Here is a 22,457-nt window from a genome sequence, read left to right on the forward strand (position 1 = left end):
CATGGAAAGGGTTCCTTAACAGCTCTCAGCACCCTTAGCAAACTACAGCTCCCAAGATTCTTTGCAAGGAACCCATGATTGTTTAAAGTGGACTAAGGGTGCTTGAAATGTACAGTGTGGATACGCTCTACAGCAGGCACGTCCAACTCTATAGAGACTGTGATCTACTCCCAGTAGAATAAAACTGGCAGTGATCTACCCATTGTCATTGCCCAAAGTTGTTAAGCATTTTTTTAGGGGGGGAGGCCTGAGTTCTTGAGCTTTTTGGGGGAGGGTTGCATTAAATTGCTCACCCAACAGTCCACACTCCTCCCTTCTTCCCCCCACTCTGCTGCAGATAAAGGGGATAAAACATTTAACAGCACTGCCAACGGTGCTGATGGGATATAGCGCCGGGGACGGGGCCCGTCATGATCACTCAGGAGAAACTGGGCAATCTCTTCTTTAACGCCTGCAATCGACCTGGAGAACGCTGCCAATCTACCTGTTGATCGCGGTCGACGGGTTGGACATTGCTGCTCTACAGTATCGCCACACTATTAAGAACATAAGAGAAGCCCTGTGAGATCAGGCCAAAGGCCCACTTAGTGAAACCACCTGTTCTCAGATCAGCCAACTAGAAGTCTGTGGGAAGCCCATAAGCAGGACATACAACAGCACTCTCTCCCCATTTGTGATTCCCATCAACTGTTATTCAGAGAGTTACAGCTTCTGACACTAGCAGCCACTGGTAGCCTCATCTGCGATGAATTTGTCCAATTTCCTTTTAAAGCCATCAAGTTGGTGGCCATCACTACTTCCTTTGATTATTTGATTTCTATACCACTAAATATATAAAAATATCTTTACAAGCAGTGTACAAAAAACCCCCCAGAAAACTTAAACAAAATATTACGCAAAACAAAAAAAATTCCTTCCCGTAGCACCTTAAAGACCAACTAAGTTAGTTCTTGGTATGAGCTTTCGTGTGAATGCACACTTCTTCAGATACACACAGTGTGCATGCACACGAAAGCTCATACCAAGAACTAACTTAGTTGGTCTTTAAGGTGCTACTGGAAGGAAATTTTTTTGTTTTGACTATGGCAGACCAACACGGCTACCTATCTGTAACTGAAAATATTATGCAGTTACATTAATACAAAGCTTTACTAATATATATAAACAGATATCAATTAATTTTCCTTCCGACATGCTCTCACTTCAATAAGAACTTGCTTATTTGTTTTATATCTAAAATAAATTTTAACATGGTGATATGTGGGCTTTGGACTTGAAATACATCATGTATAATCCTTGAAAATGGAACATCCAAGCAGATTTTTTTAAAAAAAATAATCTGAATTCTTGAATGTTTTTAAAATTAAATAATATTTTTTTTAAAAAAATTGCAAGAGTCTAACTCAGTGAACAGCTTGCCCAGAAGAGTTATGCCAAAGGCACTTGTAACTTCTGGTTAGATAAGTTAAAAAGGTAAAGGTACCCCTGCCCATACGGGCCAGTCTTGCCAGACTCTGGGGTTGTGCGCCCATCTCACTCAAGAGGCCAGGGGCCAGCGCTGTCCGAAGACACTTCCGGGTCACGTGGCCAGCGTGACATTGCTGCTCTGGTGAGCCAGAGCTGCACACGGAAACGCCGTTTACCTTCCCGCTAGAAAGCGGTCCCTATTTATCTACTTGCACCCGAGGGTGCTTTCGAACTGCTAGGTTGGCAGGCGCTGGGACCGAGCAATGGGAGCGCACCCCGCAGAATGCCGTCTTCTAGAATGGAAAGCATCTCATCTGCAAGGCATCTGAAAAAAAATATTGAACTGTGCCAGAAACTTTAGCTGTGTAGAGTGACGGAAGTGTTACAGCAGAGTGCACTGCAGTTGATGCTTCTTGGCACTTCTGCCAGTAAAGTAACTAAGGCCAGATTTCTCAACCTCGTGGCCATAAATCTAAATAGTTACTCGGTCAGAATGACCAATTGAAATGATCAAGAGAAACCCCAAATATTTGCATTCACTTCTACCACAGAATTCAGCTCAATTTTAATCACAAGCAGCTGATTGACAATCCTCTCCCTAACACTGTACAGAAGTTACCCTTCATGTGTTCCAAGAATGCGGGACAGGGGAAACACAAATGCATACACTGCCCCCCCCCTTTATCATTCCCACCAGATCCACCCCTAGATCTTTCCGTATTGGTTGGAAAGTCTGGAGATGGGATCTATGTGTTTTGGGTTGAACGTGTGCAGGCTTGTCTATGCAACTGGGAGCTGGAATGATCAAGCAGTGAATGTACAGTGGTACCTCTGGTTACGAACTTAATTTGTTTCGGAGGTCTGTACTTAACCTGAAACCGTTCTTAACCTGAGGTACCACTTTAGCTAATGGGGCCTCCCACTGCCACCACACGATTTCTGTTCTCATCCAGGGGCAAAGTTCTTAACCCGAGGTACTACTCTGGAGTTAGTGGAGTCTGTAACCAGAAGTGTTTGTAACCCGAGGTGTTTGTAACCTGAGGTACCACTGTATATTAACTTCTGTATAGGTCTACTTTAAAGGAAAGATCAGAAGTTTGGAGGCCTAGGAAATACCAATAGAATATCTTCTTGCTATAGTCGATTTCCTAACCATCAGTTATGGTCATGCTTATCAGATATGGTCAACTACACAATGACAAGTTCCACACAAAGTCACGTTCCTTGTCTGGACAGTGTGGCTTCCAAAGGGAAACTCATTTTCTCATTTATATTTCCTGCTTGGTGTTAAATATCAGCAGATGTTGTCAGTATCAATAGATGATGATTTTCATGCATTCTTAGTAAATACAAGGCTTGCTTCGGCTGGTGCTTGATGTGGCATGCCTTAGAAAACAAAGCCAATTCTGTCAATGCCAAAGCCTCTGTGAGGGTTTAAGTTCGGGTAATATTTGTTTCAAACAATTATCCGCTAAGAATTCTGTGCACCTTTAGGCAGAGGTGAGTCCGACTATGTTCATTCAGGCTTTCTCCTGGGTAAGTATGAGTAGAAACAGTCACATTCTGAAAAGTGTATAGAGACCATGCATTTTTTTTAAAAAAAATCCATCTTTTAAGGTCTAATAACACTTGAAAATGAAACATATTATCAATGGAGAGAATGCTGTTCTTTCATAAAATTGAAATTGTAAGTCTGTACAGCTGTGATTCATTTACTATTACATAGAAATAGATAATATAGATGTGTGTGTATTTATATATTCATTCTCCTTACCAGCATCCCATTTATGGAATGCCCTCCTCTTTGAGATAGGGCTGCTGCCAGAACTTCTGAGCCAGCTTTCATCGCCAGCAAAAGAGATATAAAAATAAACACATAAATGCAACACACATGCACAGGCCATTGTAGAGTTTTAGTACTGGGCCAGTTGCTAGGTCAGCTTATATCATATTGGTTTGATTTTATATTGGCTGATGATGTTACCGTTTTAGCTGCCCTGTTTTATGACTCATTAAACTTTTCTGAAAATATCAATTAAAAAATAAACCAAACCAGACAGATACTAAGGATAAGCTATTAACGTAACCAGGTTAAGACAGCCCAACAACTATACACAATGATAATCTTAATACTTTTTTCTGTTTTAGATTTTCTTTACAGGGTTTTCTTTGCAAAGTTTTTCTTTACAGGGTTTAGTGAGGAAGATTCAACTCAAAAGGTCCACAGTTTATATTGAGGGAAGGAGGCAGGCATTATCTTTTATACTAGTACAGTCACTAACACTTTCCATATTTTCTAAAACAGGTTTTTTTAGAAAGGGACCTATTTTAGAAAATCCATGCTTTCTAGGCACAGGGGAAAGGCACTCTGAGTGTGCTCAGTGGTTCTTAGCTTCTGTAACATGCATATTCTAAAACCAAGTTGAAAACTGAAAACAGTTTCTGGGGACTGAGCCCTGGTGAGTGTTCACTTACATTACATTTTGCTCTGTGTATGTACACAAAATGGTATATACAAAATAGTAGAACTAAGCCTGTCCTGTAAAAGAATCAACCATACTAATATATTTATTTATTGTTAATCATGTTTTACAAATACACTGACAGTTCATGTAGAGGACTTAAGAAATACTGTGGTGAACTTTAATCTAGATGAAGAACCTTTCATAAAAAGAGATGCTATCATGAAAAATACAGTTTTCTAATGCTTACTTCAATAAAGCCACTTTTCTTAAAAAAAGGAAATTTTGCGGAAATTAAGGGTGACAGACGAGTGGAAAAGAAAAGAAAAGAGAGACTTTAACATTCCCAGAGTTGTGTGAACAGGTTACATAGCTCTGGTAAAAGTTAATCTAATTTACTTTCAATGATTGTGGCTTAAGTGGCAAATTTCTGATGACACGGTATAGAAGAAGTTTATATTGAGTCTGTTTTTTTTAAAAAATAACCTAATTCAAAACTGTGCTAAATATAGATATGGCGAGATGTTACAGGAAGATAAGATTGTGATTGCATTCCTGATGAACCAGAAGTAAACATGTGTTTGGAGTATTCCGTTTCTAGTGTGCATTTTCTTCAAAATGCACTTCCAAAAGGCCAACTCCTACAAACAGCGTGATAGTCCCATAGGAAACCGCAGAGCTAAATGATTGCATCTGCTTAGATGCAGTTTCTTTTACTCAGCTGAGCTACAAAGCATGTGCAAATGAAGGGAGGCTGGAGCCCTGAGAATTTTGTTAGGCCACAAGAATGTACCTAAATTCCAAGAGTGCTAAATTTCCAACAAGCAGCTGTACATTAGGCATTCTCTGCAAGCTCAAACACAGAAAAGCTCCTGGGTCTCTGATTCTCATGTTTTGATTCACAATAGTCAACATGGATATAGGAAAGTACCTTCCAGGCTTGAACTGAAATTTCCGATAAAGAGGTCCATGCAATTTCAGTCAATTCTTTGCTTATCTGACCCCTTGTGCTCCATCCTACACCATTCAGGGGAACCAGTTTCTTGACACCCCCAGAGAGACTTTAGGAGGTGCAGGAGAAGGAAGAATAGGAAATCTTAACTTTTGTGTGCATTTTTGTAGTTATGTGCTTTGAACTTTGTACATAAGTCAACATATACTATAGAATCCAATCCATAGCCTTTTTTAGGAGAGCAGCAAAAGGGACTCTATTTTATAATGCCTTACAGATATATGGAGAACAAAGGTTTTTTATGTCACTTTCCATTATGTACACCAAGGGTAATGAACCCTTTTCAGCCAGAGGGTTATATTTCAGTGGTGGGCAGAGCCAGAGGCCAAAAATGGGCAGCGCAAAGAATGTAAGCTTGACCTGTATACTGTAGGCTAGTTTCTACACCCACTTCTGCATCCCTCTCTATCCAGGCAAACAAGAGGTCCTATCAGAGGACATATCTAACCAAGCAAAAACATTCAAGGAGGGTGTGAAGCAGGCAAAACACTTTCATGGTGCAAACCGAGGCCAGTGACAGGTCTGGCCTCAGGAGAGTTCTGAGGGCCAGAGAAAGAGGTTTGGGGGCCATATTTGTCCCCTCGGCCTCTTCCCACCTCTGGTAAAGGTAAAGGGACCCCTGACCATTAGGTCCAGTCGTGGCCAACTCTGGGGTTGCGGTGCTCATCTCACTTTATTGGCTGAGGGAGCCGGCGTACAGCTTCTGGGACATGTCACCAGCATGACTAAGCCACTTCTGGCGAATCAGAGCAGTGCACGGAAATGCCGTTTACCTTCCCGCCAGAGCGGTACCTATTTATCTACTTGCACTTTGAAGTGCTTTCAAACTGCTAAGTTGGCAGGAGCAGGGACCGAACAATGGGAGCTCACCCCACTGCGGGGATTCGAACCGCCAACCTGCTGATTGGCAAGTCCTAGGCTCTTTGGTTTAACCCACAGCGCCACCCTGGTATATATGCACAAATGCAATATATTTTACCATCAATGCCAAATGCCAAGTCTTATGAACCAATCTTTCATGGTTAGTGAAACCTGAAGACATTGTTTGGAACCTGACGGAAGAATTCTGCCTGCTCCCGTTGAGCTCCCATTGCTCAGTCCCTTGTACTGTCCCTGCTGCCTCAGCATGTGCTAACTCTCAGGGGGAAATGGAACCCAAAGAGCCAGTGGCAGCTGATTCCCACTGGGCCTGGTAGGGCAGAAGGTGGGATGACCAAGGAAAAATATAGGAAGGACCATTGATGTGTGAAGCCAACTAATTATAGTTGTGTCCCCATCGAGAAGGGGAAACTGACAGCTGTACCCTCGACTGGGTATAAGAAGGAAAGCAGGTAGAAGAGGATGAGGTTGGTGGGGCAGTGCCCCATTGATGCTAATGGACCAGCCTTCCCTGAAGTAGGGCTGTTTGTGAGGCAAATCTTAGAACTAGACTGTCTATCTATCTTCTGAGAGATACACTAACCATTTTCTTATTTTGCTTAGTTGAGCATTTGCTTTAAGTTTGGGATGTTTAGGATGCTAAGCTGAAATTACTTGAAATGGAAGGAGTCACAGTAAAGAACTACAGTTTTGTGATATTTGTGAACCAAATTTAACCACCAGTTTCTTCTAAGAAGCCTACAGGGAATTTTTCTTTTTCTTAAATGCTGGACATACTTACATTACTTCACAGTGGTTGACATGTCTCACTTTGCAGGACTCGTTTTTTTATTTTTTAGTCACTGGTGTCTTGTTACTGGGTTTCTGTGGAGCAACTGCATTGAATGTCAAAGCTTAATTAAAGCTCTGGAAAGTAGCCTGTTCAAATTGTCCATTTGTGGCTCATTATATTAATGAGAAAAAGAGAACTATCAGCAAGGGGATGTTATTGTTAATGTTTGTCGTGCGCATGTTCCTGGGATTTAGGCAACTGAGAGGAAATATGTCTATAGCAGTTGGATATGTTAAAGGTGGGTACAGGTGCCCTTGTAATTTTCTGCAGTATTAGAGTTATGATTATTATGTCTATGATTATTATGATTTATTGGTCACTTGGTACCTAAGAAGTTCTCCAAGCGACTTATATTTTAAAACAAAAAGAGAATTATATTATACCATAAAAGAAAAAGAAAGAAGAAAAATCCCATTTATGTATGTATGTATGTATGTATGTATGTATGTATTAAATGTACATCTTGCTCTTCCTCCCAAAGGAAGGAAAGGCAGCAAATAAAACATTAAGAAATTTATAATTCAAAAGAACCCTTCCCAACAGCGACATAAAGCTTTGGCAGCACATTAACAACACAATGTAATCAACTCAGTCCATCAAAGGGCTGGGGAAGGGAAACATATTTTACCTGAGGCCAAAAAGATGTCCGTGAAGCTGCCAGGCAGATCTTACTAGGGAGAGTGTTCTGCAGTTGGTGAGCCACAACTGGAAAGGCCTTTAGGTTAAGGTTACCAGACGTCCCCGTTTCCCGGGGACAGTCCCTAGATTTACAAATCAGTCCCCAGACAAAATCCATCTATTTAGTAGGAAGTTGAAAAGTGTCCCCGGATTCATTGGAAAAAAAATCTGGTAACCTTACTTTAGGTTGCAAGCCTATACCCACTTAACTGGGAGTAAGTCCTATTGAACTAGGCAGGGCATACTTCTAAGCGGACTGGTGCAGAAGCACGCTTATTGTAGAAGCTGCTAATCTCTAGGAATATGGGTGTTCAACATATGCAGTGAACCAAAGGGAAAACATTTATAATTCAAATGAAGACCTAGTTAAAGGTAAAGGGACCCCTGACCATTAAGTCCAGTTGTGACTGACTCTGGGGTTGCAGCGCTCATCTCGCTCTATAGGCCGAGGGAGCTGGCGTTTGTCCACAGACAGATTCCAGTTCATGTGGCCAGCATGACTAAGCCGCTTCTGGCGAACCAGAGCAGCACACGGAAAAATTGTTTACCTTCCCACCGGAGTGGTACCTATTTATCTACTTGCAGTTTGAAGTGCTTTCGAACTGCTAGGTTGGCAGGAGCTGGGTCTGAGGAATGGGAGCTCACCCCATTGCGGGGATTCGAACCACCGACCTTCTGATCAGCAAGTCCTAGGCCCTGTGGTTTAACCCACAGCACCACCCACATCCCTTTCAAATGAAGACCTAGTCATCCCAAAAAAACTGACAAAGTGATGCACCTTAAATGAATTGCATTATTGTGAAATACCTTGCAATTTTTTTAAATCAAAGGTGGTGTGCAAATATTTTAAATAAATGAAGGGAGACTTTTGACTGAGCTCACCCTATCAGACTGCCAGTGAAGGTTCATGTGACTGGTGCCATACCTCCAGACTCTATTTTACTTTGGCTACTTGGCTAATCTACCAGCTGGTTGATCACTCTATAGGCGATTCCATAGCTTTATTGTTCTTTTCTTTCCAGCCGCGGCATCATGCGATCAAGAGCTTCAGTCAGCATTAGAAGAAGCTAAACAACCTCAGAAAGACAATGTGTTCATTCCAGAGTGTGCCAGTGGTGGTCTTTATAAGCCAGTGCAGTGTCACCCTTCCACGGGTTACTGCTGGTGTGTTCTTGTCGATACAGGACGCCCCATACCTGGTACATCAACAAGGTAAGGGATTTTGGAGGAAGATTATCATTGGCATTTATTCCTAGGGAACAGAGATAAATTGGGGAAGGGGAGGTAAGATTGTGAATGGTGTGACAGACCATATGACACTCATTTATGTGAACCCAAATATAGCATGCTATATTGAGAAGCAATCATGTTAAACAACTATTATGTTCATTGTTGTTGTTGTTTAGTCGTTTAGTCATGTCCGACTCTTCGTGACCCCATAGACCAGAGCATGCCAGTCACTCCTGTCTTCCACTGCCTCCTGCAGTTTGGTCAAACTCCTGTTGGTAGCTTCTATAACACTGTCCAACCATCTCATCCTCTGTCGTCCCCTTCTCCTTGTGCCCTCAATCTTTCCCAGTATCAGGGTCTTTTCCAGGGAGTCTTCTCTTCTCATGAGTTGGCCAAAGTATTGGAGCCTCAGCTTCAGGATCTGTCCTTCCAGTGAGCACTCAGGGCTAGTTTCCTTAAGAATGGATAGGTTTGATCTTCTTGCAGTCCATGGGACTCTCAAGAGTCTTCTCCAGCACCATAATTCAAAATGTTCATACAACTGCCAATTTAATTGCCTTACAATAAAATGTCAAGAGGCATTCTTATGCTGCTATCCTACATACTTGGGTGTAATTTCCATTAAGCTCAATGGGGCTTACTTATGAGTAGGCATGTATAGAATTGCACAGTTAAAGTGACAGTAACATCACACAATATAAACTAAATAATGGTACTACAAAACAGCATCCTAACAATTCAATACACATCCAAAATATGATGATCCCAAATTTAATTGGTGCATTCAGTTTTTCACCCTAAACTAAATCTTAACCTTGCAATCTAGAAGTGTGTGTGTGTCTGTGTGTGTGTGTAAAATTTTGATTGCACTAACAATACCTTGATTGGTAAGAGGTGAAGACTGAGGGTTACAATCACGATCCATTAAAAACAATGGAAAAATTGTTGCTGACTTTGGTACAATGTAGATTGCATTCTTGTTGCCCAACTGTGGATTCTGATTGCAGCATCATTCTTTTTATTGATCTCCTTCATTAATTACCACCATTTTCATTGATTTCCTTCTTACTTCAAATGGAAAAGTGGCAGCTGTGATTACATCTTGATATTGCAATAATGTAATAACATGAGGCCCTCCCAGCACATATATTAACGTCAGACCCTTGTGCTGTGGCAATGCAAGACTATGCTTGGGCATTAGTAAAAATCTCAGCTTACTTATGGACTCTGTGTATGGCCTTGGGCCAGTCGCCGTCTCTCAACTTCAATCCCCTACTGTGAAATTGAAACAACATTCGTGAACCTCACATGGTTAACCCAAGAAGCTACAAGACTGTAAAGCAATCTGAGTAGGAAAAAAGTGGCCTGTAAATGATAAAATAAGATTATAAAGCACTTTGGGTAGCAAAATGTGGCATATATATGAGAAAATGCAATCACTTGCTGTCTGGTAGTAAAGGAAAGAAAAATCAGACCTGCCAGGATCCCTGTAAGAAAAGAAATATAACCTCAGAAACTTTTCCATTATTTCCCAGAAACAGTCCCCTCAGCCCATTTTCACATGATTAACTTCAATGGAGCAACAGTGCTGGAAGCAGTAGAAAGAAGAAATGTATTTTTAACATGTTGTTAAATAGTAAGTTGAAGTTCATGAATTTCAGCAGAGCCAGAAATGCGGGGAAGAGTTGTGGGCCATGTTTAGCAGATGCAGGCAAGCAAAGTATCGCTTTCCAAAGGAAACAATGTGGGCTTGGGCTTCTTTAGGAATGCTTGTATGGAAGCCCACCAAAAGCCAAGGCAGCATGTTTCACTTGATGCAAGCACAAGTGGTTTTAAAGACCGATCTTTTTCTTCTTCCTATACAAAACAATGTTTTTGAGAGAATCAGTTTTAGAAGGCCAGAATAGGCATTCATTGTTCAAAATGAATTTCAAACTCTCAGTTGGAGGAGGACTTTATTGCCCCTTGGTAGAGCGCATGCTTTGGATGCAAAAGACTCCCAAGTTCAGTTCCTCCCATCACCAGAAAGGGCTATAAAAATATCCCTGGGAAATCGCTGCCCATCATTGTAGTCCCTACAGAACTAGATGGGCCCAATGGTCTGACTTGGGATAAAGCAGTTTTCCCCCTGAAAGTTGTCATTTCTTCCTGCAGATGAAAGCCTACACTCATGACTGAAATATGAAGAGTCTTGTGTACCTCAAAACTGTTTTTTGAAAGCTTTGAGGTACTACAAAACTCTTTGGCGGCTTTGTTGAAACAGATTAAATGACAACCCCTCTGGAATTTTATCTTATGACTGAGAGCAGTCTTTTGAAGCTCTGAAACTGGTATATTTCTATTGTCAGAGAGGGAGAACCAATGTAGCCTATGGGCCCTCGGACACCCTCCCATGGGTCATAGGACTGTAGACTTAAACTTTAGGGTTGCCACATTTCTGACTGCCATATTCTGGGAAATTCCAGACGTATGGCAACGCTGTGAAGTTTGAATTTAAAAGGTAGCTCTGCTATCCCTCTTTTCATTTTCTAGGCCCCGAGTGGCTCGGGAAGCCCAGCCAGATGGGTGGGTTATAAATAGTAAATTATTATTATTATTATTATTATTATTATTATTATTATTATTATTATTATTATTATTGGCCTCCTCTCCCCTCCTTCACATCTCTTCATGGGATGTATGTCTTGTGTAGCCTTTGCACTATTGTCTGAATTTTGATTACATCAGCTTTACTTTCTAAAAAAAATTACAGTCTTCAGCCCTCCAGGTTGGGAGAGCTACCGTTATAAATATTGCAGTTTGTTCTCTTCCTACAACTGCTGGTGCAGCCACCATTAACCCTATTTACAAAGAGAATGCATAGAAGGATCTGACGGTGCAGGATGGGGCTCAATAGCAGATGCTAAGCAGGCCTGAGCATTGCTTGGATGGGAGCCGTATGTGTGCCAATCTAAGCTCCTAGATAGAAGAAATAGTGGGGTTTATAATAAATAAATATAATGTGCGCCTCTCTCTCTCCTCTTCTAGCAAACTGATTTATTTGCCAACAGTGTGCTATTCTGTATAAGACATAGGCAGTTGCTGAGTACAATCCCTCATAAATCTGGACTTGGTAAAAAGAGAGAGAGAGAGAGAGAGAGAGAGCACAAAGTCTAAGCATGAAATGACCGTTGCTGTGGGGAATCTGGAGGCAGAGAGAGAAAGAGAAGGGAAGAATGCAGGATGGGGTATCAGATTAATCTGCGTTCAGGCCAATTGCCAGATACTACATTAGTGCACCCAGTTCAAAGATTTCTCTTTCATTCTTTACTTGGCTGGTTAAAAGAGGTCATGTATCAGCAATTACCATCTACTCCATCAAAAGCTTGCCATCAAAACAGCTTCTGTTCTCCTTACTCTAAAGGTGTCTTTTTCACCCACAGGACACACACTCATCTGAGCATGAAATTGCATTGCACCTTCCTGGAGCAATCTGTATCTGATGGGCTATAGGCCAGTTTCAGAAATGGCTAGTTTCTCACTGACAATGAGAAGATAAATTAAACAATGAAGGCGGGGACTATTTCATTCCAACCAGTCATTTTTCTCATGGCTAGCATGGCGCCCAAGCACTCTATGATTTGTTACGATGGCTTTGAAAGGAGTTTTCAATTTGAGTGTAGTGGAAAAACTACCGTGACTGGGTAAAAAGCTCAATTGCCTGGGCGGTACCAAATCAAACAATGGAGAAACCAGATCAAGCATGTTCAAGCACTAGGTTCTTTATATTGTTGAGTTCAATAGCACAGGAAATGTAACAAAGCCAAGCAGGAACACAAACACCCCAAAACTTTATATTGACGCATCAGTCTACAAAATCTTTGCCTAGGAGGAGTCCATCATACAATGGGACTTTTCTAGAAAGACTGCTCCATTTTGAGTCCATCTTGTGGTGAATCCGGAAGTCACTACACAATAGGAAAAAGTGCCCATCTGAATCCATAGTTTATTTTTCACTCACCTTTCACAGACATCATTCAGTTACTCTTGAAAACTGGAGGGAATCTTCAAAGAAAGTACATCACAGATAAATCTGTGTATTATTTGTTGGTGGTTTTCTAGTGCCTGAGGTATATTCGAACTCCTTTCTCCTTCGGTGTAGCTCATATGAATCACCAAACCATTGTAATTCTATCACCATGTAGTTGGTGTTAGTTTAACAGCAAACTTCCTGCTCCACTCTCTTTGTGTATTTGAGAGAAATACACACACTATCATCTATCTATCTATCTATCTATCATCTATCTATCTATCATCTATCTATCTATCTATCTATCTATCTATCTATCTATCTATAATCTATCTATCTATCATCTATCTATCATCTATCATCTATCATCTATCTATCATCTATCTATCATCTATCATCTATCTATCATCTATTCAGTGGCCTTGTTCCCTGTGAGACATTACTTTGGTCTTAGTTGTTTGGCATCATTCCTTCCAGATAATTAATTAATAATCAGTTGATGGTTAAAGCATCTGTCATTTTTTCGCAAATCTTATTTTCTCAACACTGACATTTTTAAAGGAGAAATAAATCTCACAGCAACTGCAAGTGGATCAGCTATAACACTGACACCCAAATCACAGCCAATGGCTGGCTTAAATTCCCATTACCTTTCATTGCTCATGAATTTCTTACAATTCCTTGAGCTCTTCAAGTGATAAAGATGCATAACACAGAACCATAGAAAGCATATTTCAAACTGTTCTATCTCAGCTTTTATCTTTGAGCGATACAGATTAAATCCCACAATAAAATACAGCGGCAGAGTTCCAGAATCTGGGTATCTGCCTTTCCTTTGCATGGCCATATAGGCCTGTAAAGACAGAAGGCTTATATTTTAGCACAATCTCAATTATTACCATTAACATTTATTAAATTTATATACCACCCTTCATCCGAGCATCACAGAGAGGTTTACAGTATAAAAACACAAAATTACATAATAATATAATAACAAGCAACACAATAACCCCGCCCACTGTTTAAAAGTTATCTATAGATAACTAATGAAATAAATTCCAAAATAGCAGTCAACAAAGGATTTTGGGACACTTTAAAGACCACAAAAAGAGTACACTTGTATCAAAGCCTCAGCAAGGGGCTTGCTGAGAATTGTGAAGGAACTGGGCATATTAAGAAGAAAGAGCCATTTTAAATGGGAGATAGCAGCAGATTCATAGCACACTGCAAGCCCAGTTTATTATAGATGCACAAGGAAAAATGGTTGTACCAGAGATTTAACTAAGAGAGAGGAAACTGCTATACAGTCTCGTGAGATCAGGCACAAGCATTTTCTAGACCCATTTTTGAAATGTCCCCCCCCCCACACACACACTGAAATTGCTCAGCAGTGCTTATCTCAGGGAATGGCATGAGTCTTAATTAATGGTTTTCTAGCATGTGCTTTATTTGGCATTTGTGCAGATGTGTGGCTGCAATTTTAGAGGAACGCCTGAGTCTGAGCACTCTGCCAAACTTCAGTGTGACTCCATCATTTATGATGTGATAGATTTTGCAAATTAAATTGACTTTACCTTGTTGTCTTTTCTTCTTCCCGTTCTCCCTTCAGATATGAGCAACCCAAATGTGATAACAGTGCCAGAGCTCATCCAAGCAAAACAAAAGATTTGTTCAAAGGGCGCCAGCTTCAAGGTCAGTGTATAATAAATGGTGTTTAGCTAGAGTGTTTGTTCACTGAATTAACCTGGGGAGAGAGACTTCGCTATCTTGAGTCCCAAAGCAAAAGGAGGTGGAATAATTGCTATGCCAGGTTTCCAGTTTGGACATCACTTGTTAAGGTGAGTGTAAGAGATGTTGTACTGATATTTGCTGTGTTGGATCTTGCTTCTACTGTCATGGAAATCAGATGAAATCTGCTATTAGTAGCAATGGAGCATAATCCAATTTTTACTGTACACATGAAACTCAGCATCTAGGTCAGTAATTCCCAAAATGGATCCCTGAACACAAACAGTATATTTGGAAGTTACAAAGCTAAATATTCCACAGCATAATGCACACCCCTTTGTCTTCTCCAGCACAAGAAATGATTTACGCCATCATTACGATGCCAAACTCAGTTTACGCTCAAAGGAAGTAGATAAAATCTCTGCATTTATTGTTTCAAAGGAGACAAGCACATGACTGACCTTTGGATGTTTTAACAATGTTTCTACTGTGCCACCTATTTTGAACAAAGCGCTCTTTGGAATTCAGGCTTCATCTTATGAATTTATTTTATTTTATTAGATGGGCTTGTCTTAAAAATAATTTGGGGCTTCGGGGATTTTTAATTTTTTTTAAAGTTTTCATTGAGAACATTTTCCCTGTCAGAACCTCCCTTCCCCAAACAAAAAACCTTGCATTTGAGAATGGGGAGGGAACATCCTCAGTAGCAATGAGGAGAGTTCACCAGTGACAAGAGAAGTCTGGCCAACCTCTCCTGAACAAGGAAACGACAATTTAAAAGAAGTTCCAAGTCAGGAGCTAGTATAGTGCAAATTTCACATGTGAAAACTCACCAATAATTGTGCTGGTATACAGGCCCTGCTCTGTAAAGTACTCAGAACAATGTTAAATTAGACTTTGCTTATAGAAACAAAGGAAGTTGCCTTATAATGAGTCAGACCGTTGGTTCACCTAGACCTGTATTGTCTGCATGGGTTGGCAGTGGTGGTTGGTTGGCATTCAAGGGAAGTGATTTCCATTTTCCTGCTGCTCAGATTACCTAACTGACTATTGTCTACGCTGACTGGCAGTGGGTCTCCAGGGATTCAGACTATATTCATTTAAGTCCTTGATTTAGTTAAGTGAAACATAATTGGTGAGGAGGCCTGGACTGACCTTCATTGGAAAATGCCACGATCCCAACTTCATCTGAAACATCTTACTACTGAATTTTGTAAGATGCCATGAGAAGTTGCCAAATTTCACACTTCTTTTCACCCTTCCTGATACTACATTACCAGAAGCATTCCCCTATTATAGCAGCAGCAATGTTGTAACCACATTCAGAATTTTTTTTTTTTGCCAAAGACATGATTAACAAAAGTTTTCCAACCTCTCTGTTCCTACCTGGTAATTTCTTTGGGGTTTAGGTTCTGAACTTTAGAAGGACAATGCTTGTTTAAATTCTACCCTTCTGGGCTTGCACTACAATTATTATCAGACCATTCCCTAACTACTGCTGCAACATGAACTCATAATTGCTATGAAGTGGTGAATGGAACATGGATCTGAGTTCTCCTTCATTTAAGTTGCTTACCCTTGGCAACCTCTGGCTTGTAAGTACTTGGTTATTGATGTTATTGTAGGACAATGTACCCACTAGTTACATACTTTCTATTTATATGTAACCTTTTATAAAATTGAGAGCATGAGCATCGTACCTATTACACAGATAGACCTTGAGGTTTTCCTGAGTAAATTATAAGAAGTGCCAAGTTCCTAATCATTCTTCCACCCCTGAGTGGTTTACTGCCTACCTACAAAAGCAGCAAGCATGAAATCATTTGTTCCAGGATAAGTTGCATCAAAGAGGTCACTAGATTAAATATCTCCCGACTGCAGCCAAAGGCTACTAGGCTCATTGTTCCACCAGGGCAAAACCTGGTCAAGTCAAGCTGAACTTGGAATGGTATAATAGTTTTGAAAACTCAGTTGTGAAAAATGCTTCTCTCTTCCTCTCCTTCTCATTCACTGTCCAATAGTAGGATATAATCATTATGCAATCTTTCCCCCTGACTTCATAACTCTTAAGTCCTTCAGTCTGGGCAATTTCAACATTAACATTTGCAGTCGCTGGACATGCCAGTTTTACAATTTACTTTTCTGAGGAGAAGTCTGCACACATGATTTTATGGGCTTGATTCAGCCCTCCACTCCCCACAATTTACAAGGCACACCTCGGCACCAGCCACATAGAATGTGCCAACCACATTAAATATTTCTAATGAGGTCATCATTCTTCATTTAGGCATTGGTGAAAGTATTTGCATACTATTACCAGTTGCTTACCAGAGAGATGAATAACAATTTAAATATATTATGTGATAGGCTAAATGAATTAATGTGCTCATTTCTTGCATACGAGTTTCCTGTAGGCATCTATGAGAAAAAAATGCTGGATTAAACAGGACTCTTGCTATAGTCTGAAATAGTGTTGGTCAAGGAGAATGCAAAATTCAGGGACAATTATGTGTTTGTAACTTGCTGTGATTATTCCTTTATGAACAAAGGTTGCACTATGAACATGTAATTGTAACACTTATCAACACTGCCTTGCGGCTATTGACCATTCTTCCACTCCCTCCTCTATGCGTGTGTTTACAAGATGAGATATTAATGGTGCAATGCTAAGGCCCCCGAAAAGCATTGTAGGGGGTCATTGGATATATTGGACATCCCTCTCTGATGTTGGAGACAGGACTCAAATTTTGGAGATCTTACATCAGTAAGATCTCTCGCCCCCCCTACTACTGAAGTCTCCTATGCCCCAGACCAACCAATGACAGTGCCCCATTGTCAGTAGGACCAATGTGGTGCTCCAGCAGGTGTCCTCTGGGGCTAGGGTCCCAGTCCTAGGAGGTATAAGCCTCTTACCAAACACTCACAAATGAGGGCAGGATGGCAGGTGCAGTATATACCAAACAAACTTAAGGTCAAACCCAGAAAATCAGTCTATGTCCAAAACAAGATTCAGAGGCAAAGTCAGGCTACATGCCAAGGTCCATACCATAGTGAGTTAAGGGAAGGTACCAAGAAGGGGAAACTAGAATAAGGAACAATGAGTGCAGACTGTGTTGTTTCCAACAACTGGGAGACTCAAGAATAATACTTTATATACTCTGGCCCAGTGTTAGAAACCGAGATATGAAAGCTAGGAGTTAAATGGCACCTTAAACCTAGGTTATGGGCACAACAACGGAATGTCTAGCTGCACTTTTTAAATAACAAGAATACAAAGCTGTAAATGAATCAACTGCAGCTAAAATATTATGTTCATTTTTCACATGGTCTAGTCCTTCCCCCCATCCCCCTAATATTCTTAAGAGGGCCTCTTCTCCAGTCTTCAGAGAGTAGCTGGAAGTGGGGAGGCAGAAAAAAGGTCCTCCTTTCCTTCCACTCTGCAGTTGTAATCTGAAATTTTAGGCGCAGTACTGCGCCCAGAGCTCAGAAACTGCTTACGCTAATGAAATTCCCTGTTGCAAAATGCACCTAGCACAATGGGAGTTTCGAACACTGCTCTGGTGTCCTAGACCACACTCTAACTATAGCTCCAGCTCCTACTCTGACATCTTCAGGGGGTTTTCCGCAGGTGTCCCCCTGCAAAGCCCCTTAAGAAAATCCTCAGCACCAGTTCTGCCTGCTGTTCAAGGTCCTTGACCTGTGAAGTTCCTAGTTTGTTCTCTGAGAACTCTGTATCTGGTACCAAGTCAGGACTAAGCAGGAGAGCCAAAGGGAAGATGTGTTGGGACAGTTTGGGAGCGTACCAGCGAAATCTGGGATACGATTGGACGCCAAAGAACCCAAAGTTGTCCTGGTCCTCTGATATGCCCATCAACAGGGGATAAATTTAGACATGCCCCATAGTTTCTCAGCTGCAATCCTAACCCATTTACTTGGGATTAAACCCCATTGAATTCAGTAGGACTTAGTTCTGAGTCAACCTGGGTAGGTGGTTGCTGTCAATCTCTCTTTCCCCCTTTCCTCCTGTTGCTTTCAGCAGAAGCAGTTTTAGGGTAGTAAACCAGTTTGGCCACACAGGGTGATGTCACCACAGGGGGCGCTACAACAATGATGGTGAATGGAACACGAAAGGGAGGGCTCCAGTTTTTTAGCATCACACAGGGTGCTGATGAAATTTGGGGACCCAAAGTTCGCCACTGTTTCCAGTGGAAGCAATGGGAACCTTTTCCTAAGCCTTGCGGCCACATGGGAAAAAATAGCTTTGTCCAGAACATGATTGCAGAATGAAGGGATTAATATAAATTTTGTGAATAGATACTTACGCGTTTGTCACCGTTGAAAGAATGTAACAAAAACTGCATTATAAGTTATGAGCCATTGAAGAAATTGTATCATCAAATTACAGAATCTAACCTTTGCTAGTCACGTCGTTGAGAATGCTTCATAACATAGTTGAGAATGTGTTCATTTGACATGCTACAATTTCCATCCTAGTCCAAATGGGAAGGCTAATATTGTTTGCATAGCAGGGACCTGAGCCCTGAGTGGCAGCCAGACTTGAAATCCGCAAGAATCTGCCTGAATATTTCACTTACTTTTAAAGTCATTAAGTACGTGCTATTTCCGAGCGTAACAGAGCATCTGCTTGAGCCGTTGAACGTCAGAGCGACTGCTTCCTTGTCACGTTGCACATTTTTTCCTCCCTGTTAAGATGTGTGAAAGTAAGAGGATTACATCTTTTATGATGTAACCAATTAGTTACAACCAGCGAACAATCACATGTTTAAATTACTGGTTGTGTTACGGAGTTTTAAGTATTACTTTTCATAGTTTCAAAAGGGTGAAAAATAGTTTATTATGCAGGCAAGTTTGTACGCAAATGGGCCTTAAAAGTTTCCCTTCAAGCCTGAGTTGACCTTTTTTGGAAATATTATGTATAGTATTAAATTCAGAGATTAGCAAGCTTAAAAGCTGGCTTTGCATGAATACTTGGGTGAAATTATCAATATATGAATTTTATTTCTATTCAGTAAGCAAATGAGGCCGAAAGCATAGATGGTGTCTTAGACCATGAGGTGAGGAAAGGAAGGAACAAGCATCATTCCAAGAGACATGCTTGTTTTTTTCAGGCTGGATGCAATTAAACACATCAGATAAAGGCCTACTGTGCTATTAAACTAATGCACTAATAAAAAATGGTTTGCAGAAGTTTCTCTTCTCTGCAGCTGTATTCTTTTATGAGTTACCATGGGAAATGGAAGGGAGAAAAAGATGAATGCCTTTTTGTTCTTCTGTATTTATAGGGTAACCTCCTGAGCAAAAGAGAAATAAAAAGGGGTTTCCCATCCCTCTAAAAAACTGGTGGTTCCAGAAAAGAAACCTAACTCATAGTTTTGTTCATGTTATCCCTATGACAACAATCATTGAACATTTCCCTGCATCTACATGGTTCCATTGATTTCAATGAGAAATATATAAACATATGTTTAAATATCCTGTTGAAATTGGGAAACTCAAAAAAACCTCACTTTTGAAGTTGGGCCAAGTCTATAGTTAATATCTGGCAAAGGATCCATAAAGTGCTTAAAGTAACATATCCAAAAAGTATTTATTATTCATCATGTATAAATATACTACCATTAAGAACACAAGCAATCTCCTGGCCAAAGATTGTTCTCAACTTTGGCCAATCAGATACCTGTGGGAAGCATGCAAGTAACACATAAATGCAGAACTGACTGAATAGCATTCATTTCCATGTTTCACCTATGGCAGCTTACATCAGCTAAATTAGCAACTTAAAGCAAGTCAGTCCAACAAATGATACCATAAACAAGGACACACTAGCCAAGCCTAACAGTAGCAAGAATGCAGGCCAGGATACGTTCTGGCAGCTCATCAGTGATGGAAATTAAGTATGTCAAGTGCTCAGGGTTTCAAAATTCATCCCTTCTTTTCAACAGCTGTCAAAATTGGTCAGCTGTGTGGCTGTGTGTATGTGTATGTATGTATGTATGTATGTATGTATGTATGTATGTATATTTTCTAGGCAAGTTCCTTGAGAAAGCCATTCTTCTCAGAACTTTCTCACTGACTTCATAAGGCACAAGGCCTATAAGATCCTAGTGCATATACAGGGTTATAGACTAAACTTAATGCAGCTGTTTAATTGAGCACTTTTAGTAGTTGACGAATCCCATATCTATAAAGCACTAATAGAGATTTCTCTCTGAAGTACAAGAGTATACCTGCAAATCTTTGAAAGGGCATTTTTTTCCACATTAGGGATAGGAGAGGAAATGATGAGAAATGGCTCCAGAGTACCATTTAATATAATGAGGTCTTGGATTCCATTCAACCACAGTGCCCTCGGCATGGTTTTCCAGGGAGCAATACTGTGTGTCAGCTCATGAGGAATGGCCAAAGACTGCCAAAGATCCTTGGTTGTCAGTAGTCAGTTTCCTGAAGGCCCATTGTATTTCCATTTCATTGGTGGTTTTTAATGAATAGGATCTAGGATTTCAGGACAAATAACTTTTGTTTTTCTTAAGCACTGTGTTTGTTCATAGTTACTTGCAAAAAGTATTTCTATAGTAAAATCTAAAAATGCCTATGGATGCTAAAAGGTGAGGGTACAAAGTATGTGTATGTGTAAAAAAAATGTAAAAAAAACCCTGGTCATTATGTAATTGGAGGGTACAAAGTATGTGTGTGTTTGTTTGTTTTTGTAAAGAAAGTAAATCTGGTCATTATGTAATTTGATACCTGATTGCTAGTTTTCCTCTTCCCTCCCTATACCTTTTTCTCTTGTGATATGTCTTTCACAATTGCAGGGCTGGTGTTATTTTATAAATCTGTGTATAGCAACTAGAAAATGCTAGGCACTATATAAATTAACATCAATTGGTTTCGGTTTTGTTTGGTTGGTTTTGTCAAAGGAATTTAGTTGTTTAAAATAACAACAACAACAACAACAACAACAACAACAACAACAACAACAACAGTAATGACAACTCTCCTGCCCACAATTATTAGTCATTTGGGTGAAGGAAGAATTGGTGTCCTAGAAGGAAAAAAATGAGCCAACTGCCTCCCATCTTATGAAAGCTTCTGTGCCTGTGTGCAATTCTCTCTTGCCAGGGTGGGCAGACAAATGGGCATTTGCAAGCCTGACTTTAAAATATTGTGTGGGACATTTCCTACCATTACGCAGAGTGAGGAGGGTGTCTTGGGTGACAGATAGGAAATGGGAACAGCAGCAAAACACACACACACACACCCCAGGTGTTGTAGGATGTGCTGTCCCATCTCCAGTGTTGAAGTGAGGCTGCCTATACATCTGGTTCAACCATCCTTTGCCTGAGGTAGTGAGGTACTGTGCATATCACTCCTAGAAAATGGTTGTGGATATGGAAACTCATGAGACCGAAAATTAAGATGACTCCAGAGCTGAGAGGGTGCAGTAGGGAGTCCCGCCACAATGATGTAGAATGGAAGGTGAGAGGGAAGGGAGGAGGGCACCAAATTTTGGCTTCGCACAGTGTGCCGCTGAAATTTGAAAGCCCAAAGTCTGCCACTGACCCCATCAAATGCAGTGAGACTTGTGTATGACTGTGCTGTAAATGAATTAGTGTCTACAACCTATTGCTAAGCTCCAAAGATACAGTAATAGAAATCTACATTAGCCAGAAATCCACTGCACGTGTAAAGGTAACCTTGCCTTCATTTGCACTGAGAGTTCCTGAAAGTTCTTCAAATACTCTAGTTTGCCAGTAAGTGTCACCTCTGTTTTATCCTAGCTAAAACTTAAGCCAACTGGCTCTGAGCCAGATCCTGCCAAGCAGGCAGATTATTTTGCATACTTGTGCTTAGTGAGGTGGTGCTGGTTTCTGCTGGTGGCACCAGAATCTGAAGCCTCATGAACTCTCCTTCTCCATGGCTGGTCCTCTTGTTGAAATCTATTTATCTAAATATTATGAAAAGCTCAACAATAGGGTGCGCTGAAGGAAGAGGAGAAATGGCTTGAAAAGGGAAACATCAGAAACATTCAGGAATGTTTCCTTGTACATTGGCAAAAAAGCTTGCATTTCTAGTTGAAAAATAAACTAGTTGTTTGTTGCCACCTATACTTAATATTTTATAACCCTATGAGTATATGGC

The 22,457-nt window shown here is 40.6% G+C and overlaps 1 protein-coding gene across 2 annotated transcripts in view; it reads left to right on the plus strand.

Moving 5' to 3' along the window:
• The window catches only part of SMOC2 (SPARC related modular calcium binding 2), a 134,441-nt gene that overhangs the window by 84,393 nt on the left and 27,591 nt on the right, over positions 1-22,457 (plus strand). For both annotated transcript variants that reach the window (XM_083732626.1, XM_083732627.1), the window contains 2 exons: positions 8,353-8,542; positions 14,179-14,261. In XM_083732626.1, the coding sequence (XP_083588752.1) occupies positions 8,353-8,542; positions 14,179-14,261 (273 nt within the window). The remainder of the gene's footprint in view (positions 1-8,352; positions 8,543-14,178; positions 14,262-22,457) is intronic.

The sequence above is a fragment of the Podarcis gaigeae genome, assembly GCF_964106915.1.
Source record: "Podarcis gaigeae genome assembly, chromosome: 3".
NCBI lineage: Eukaryota > Metazoa > Chordata > Lepidosauria > Squamata > Lacertidae > Podarcis > Podarcis gaigeae.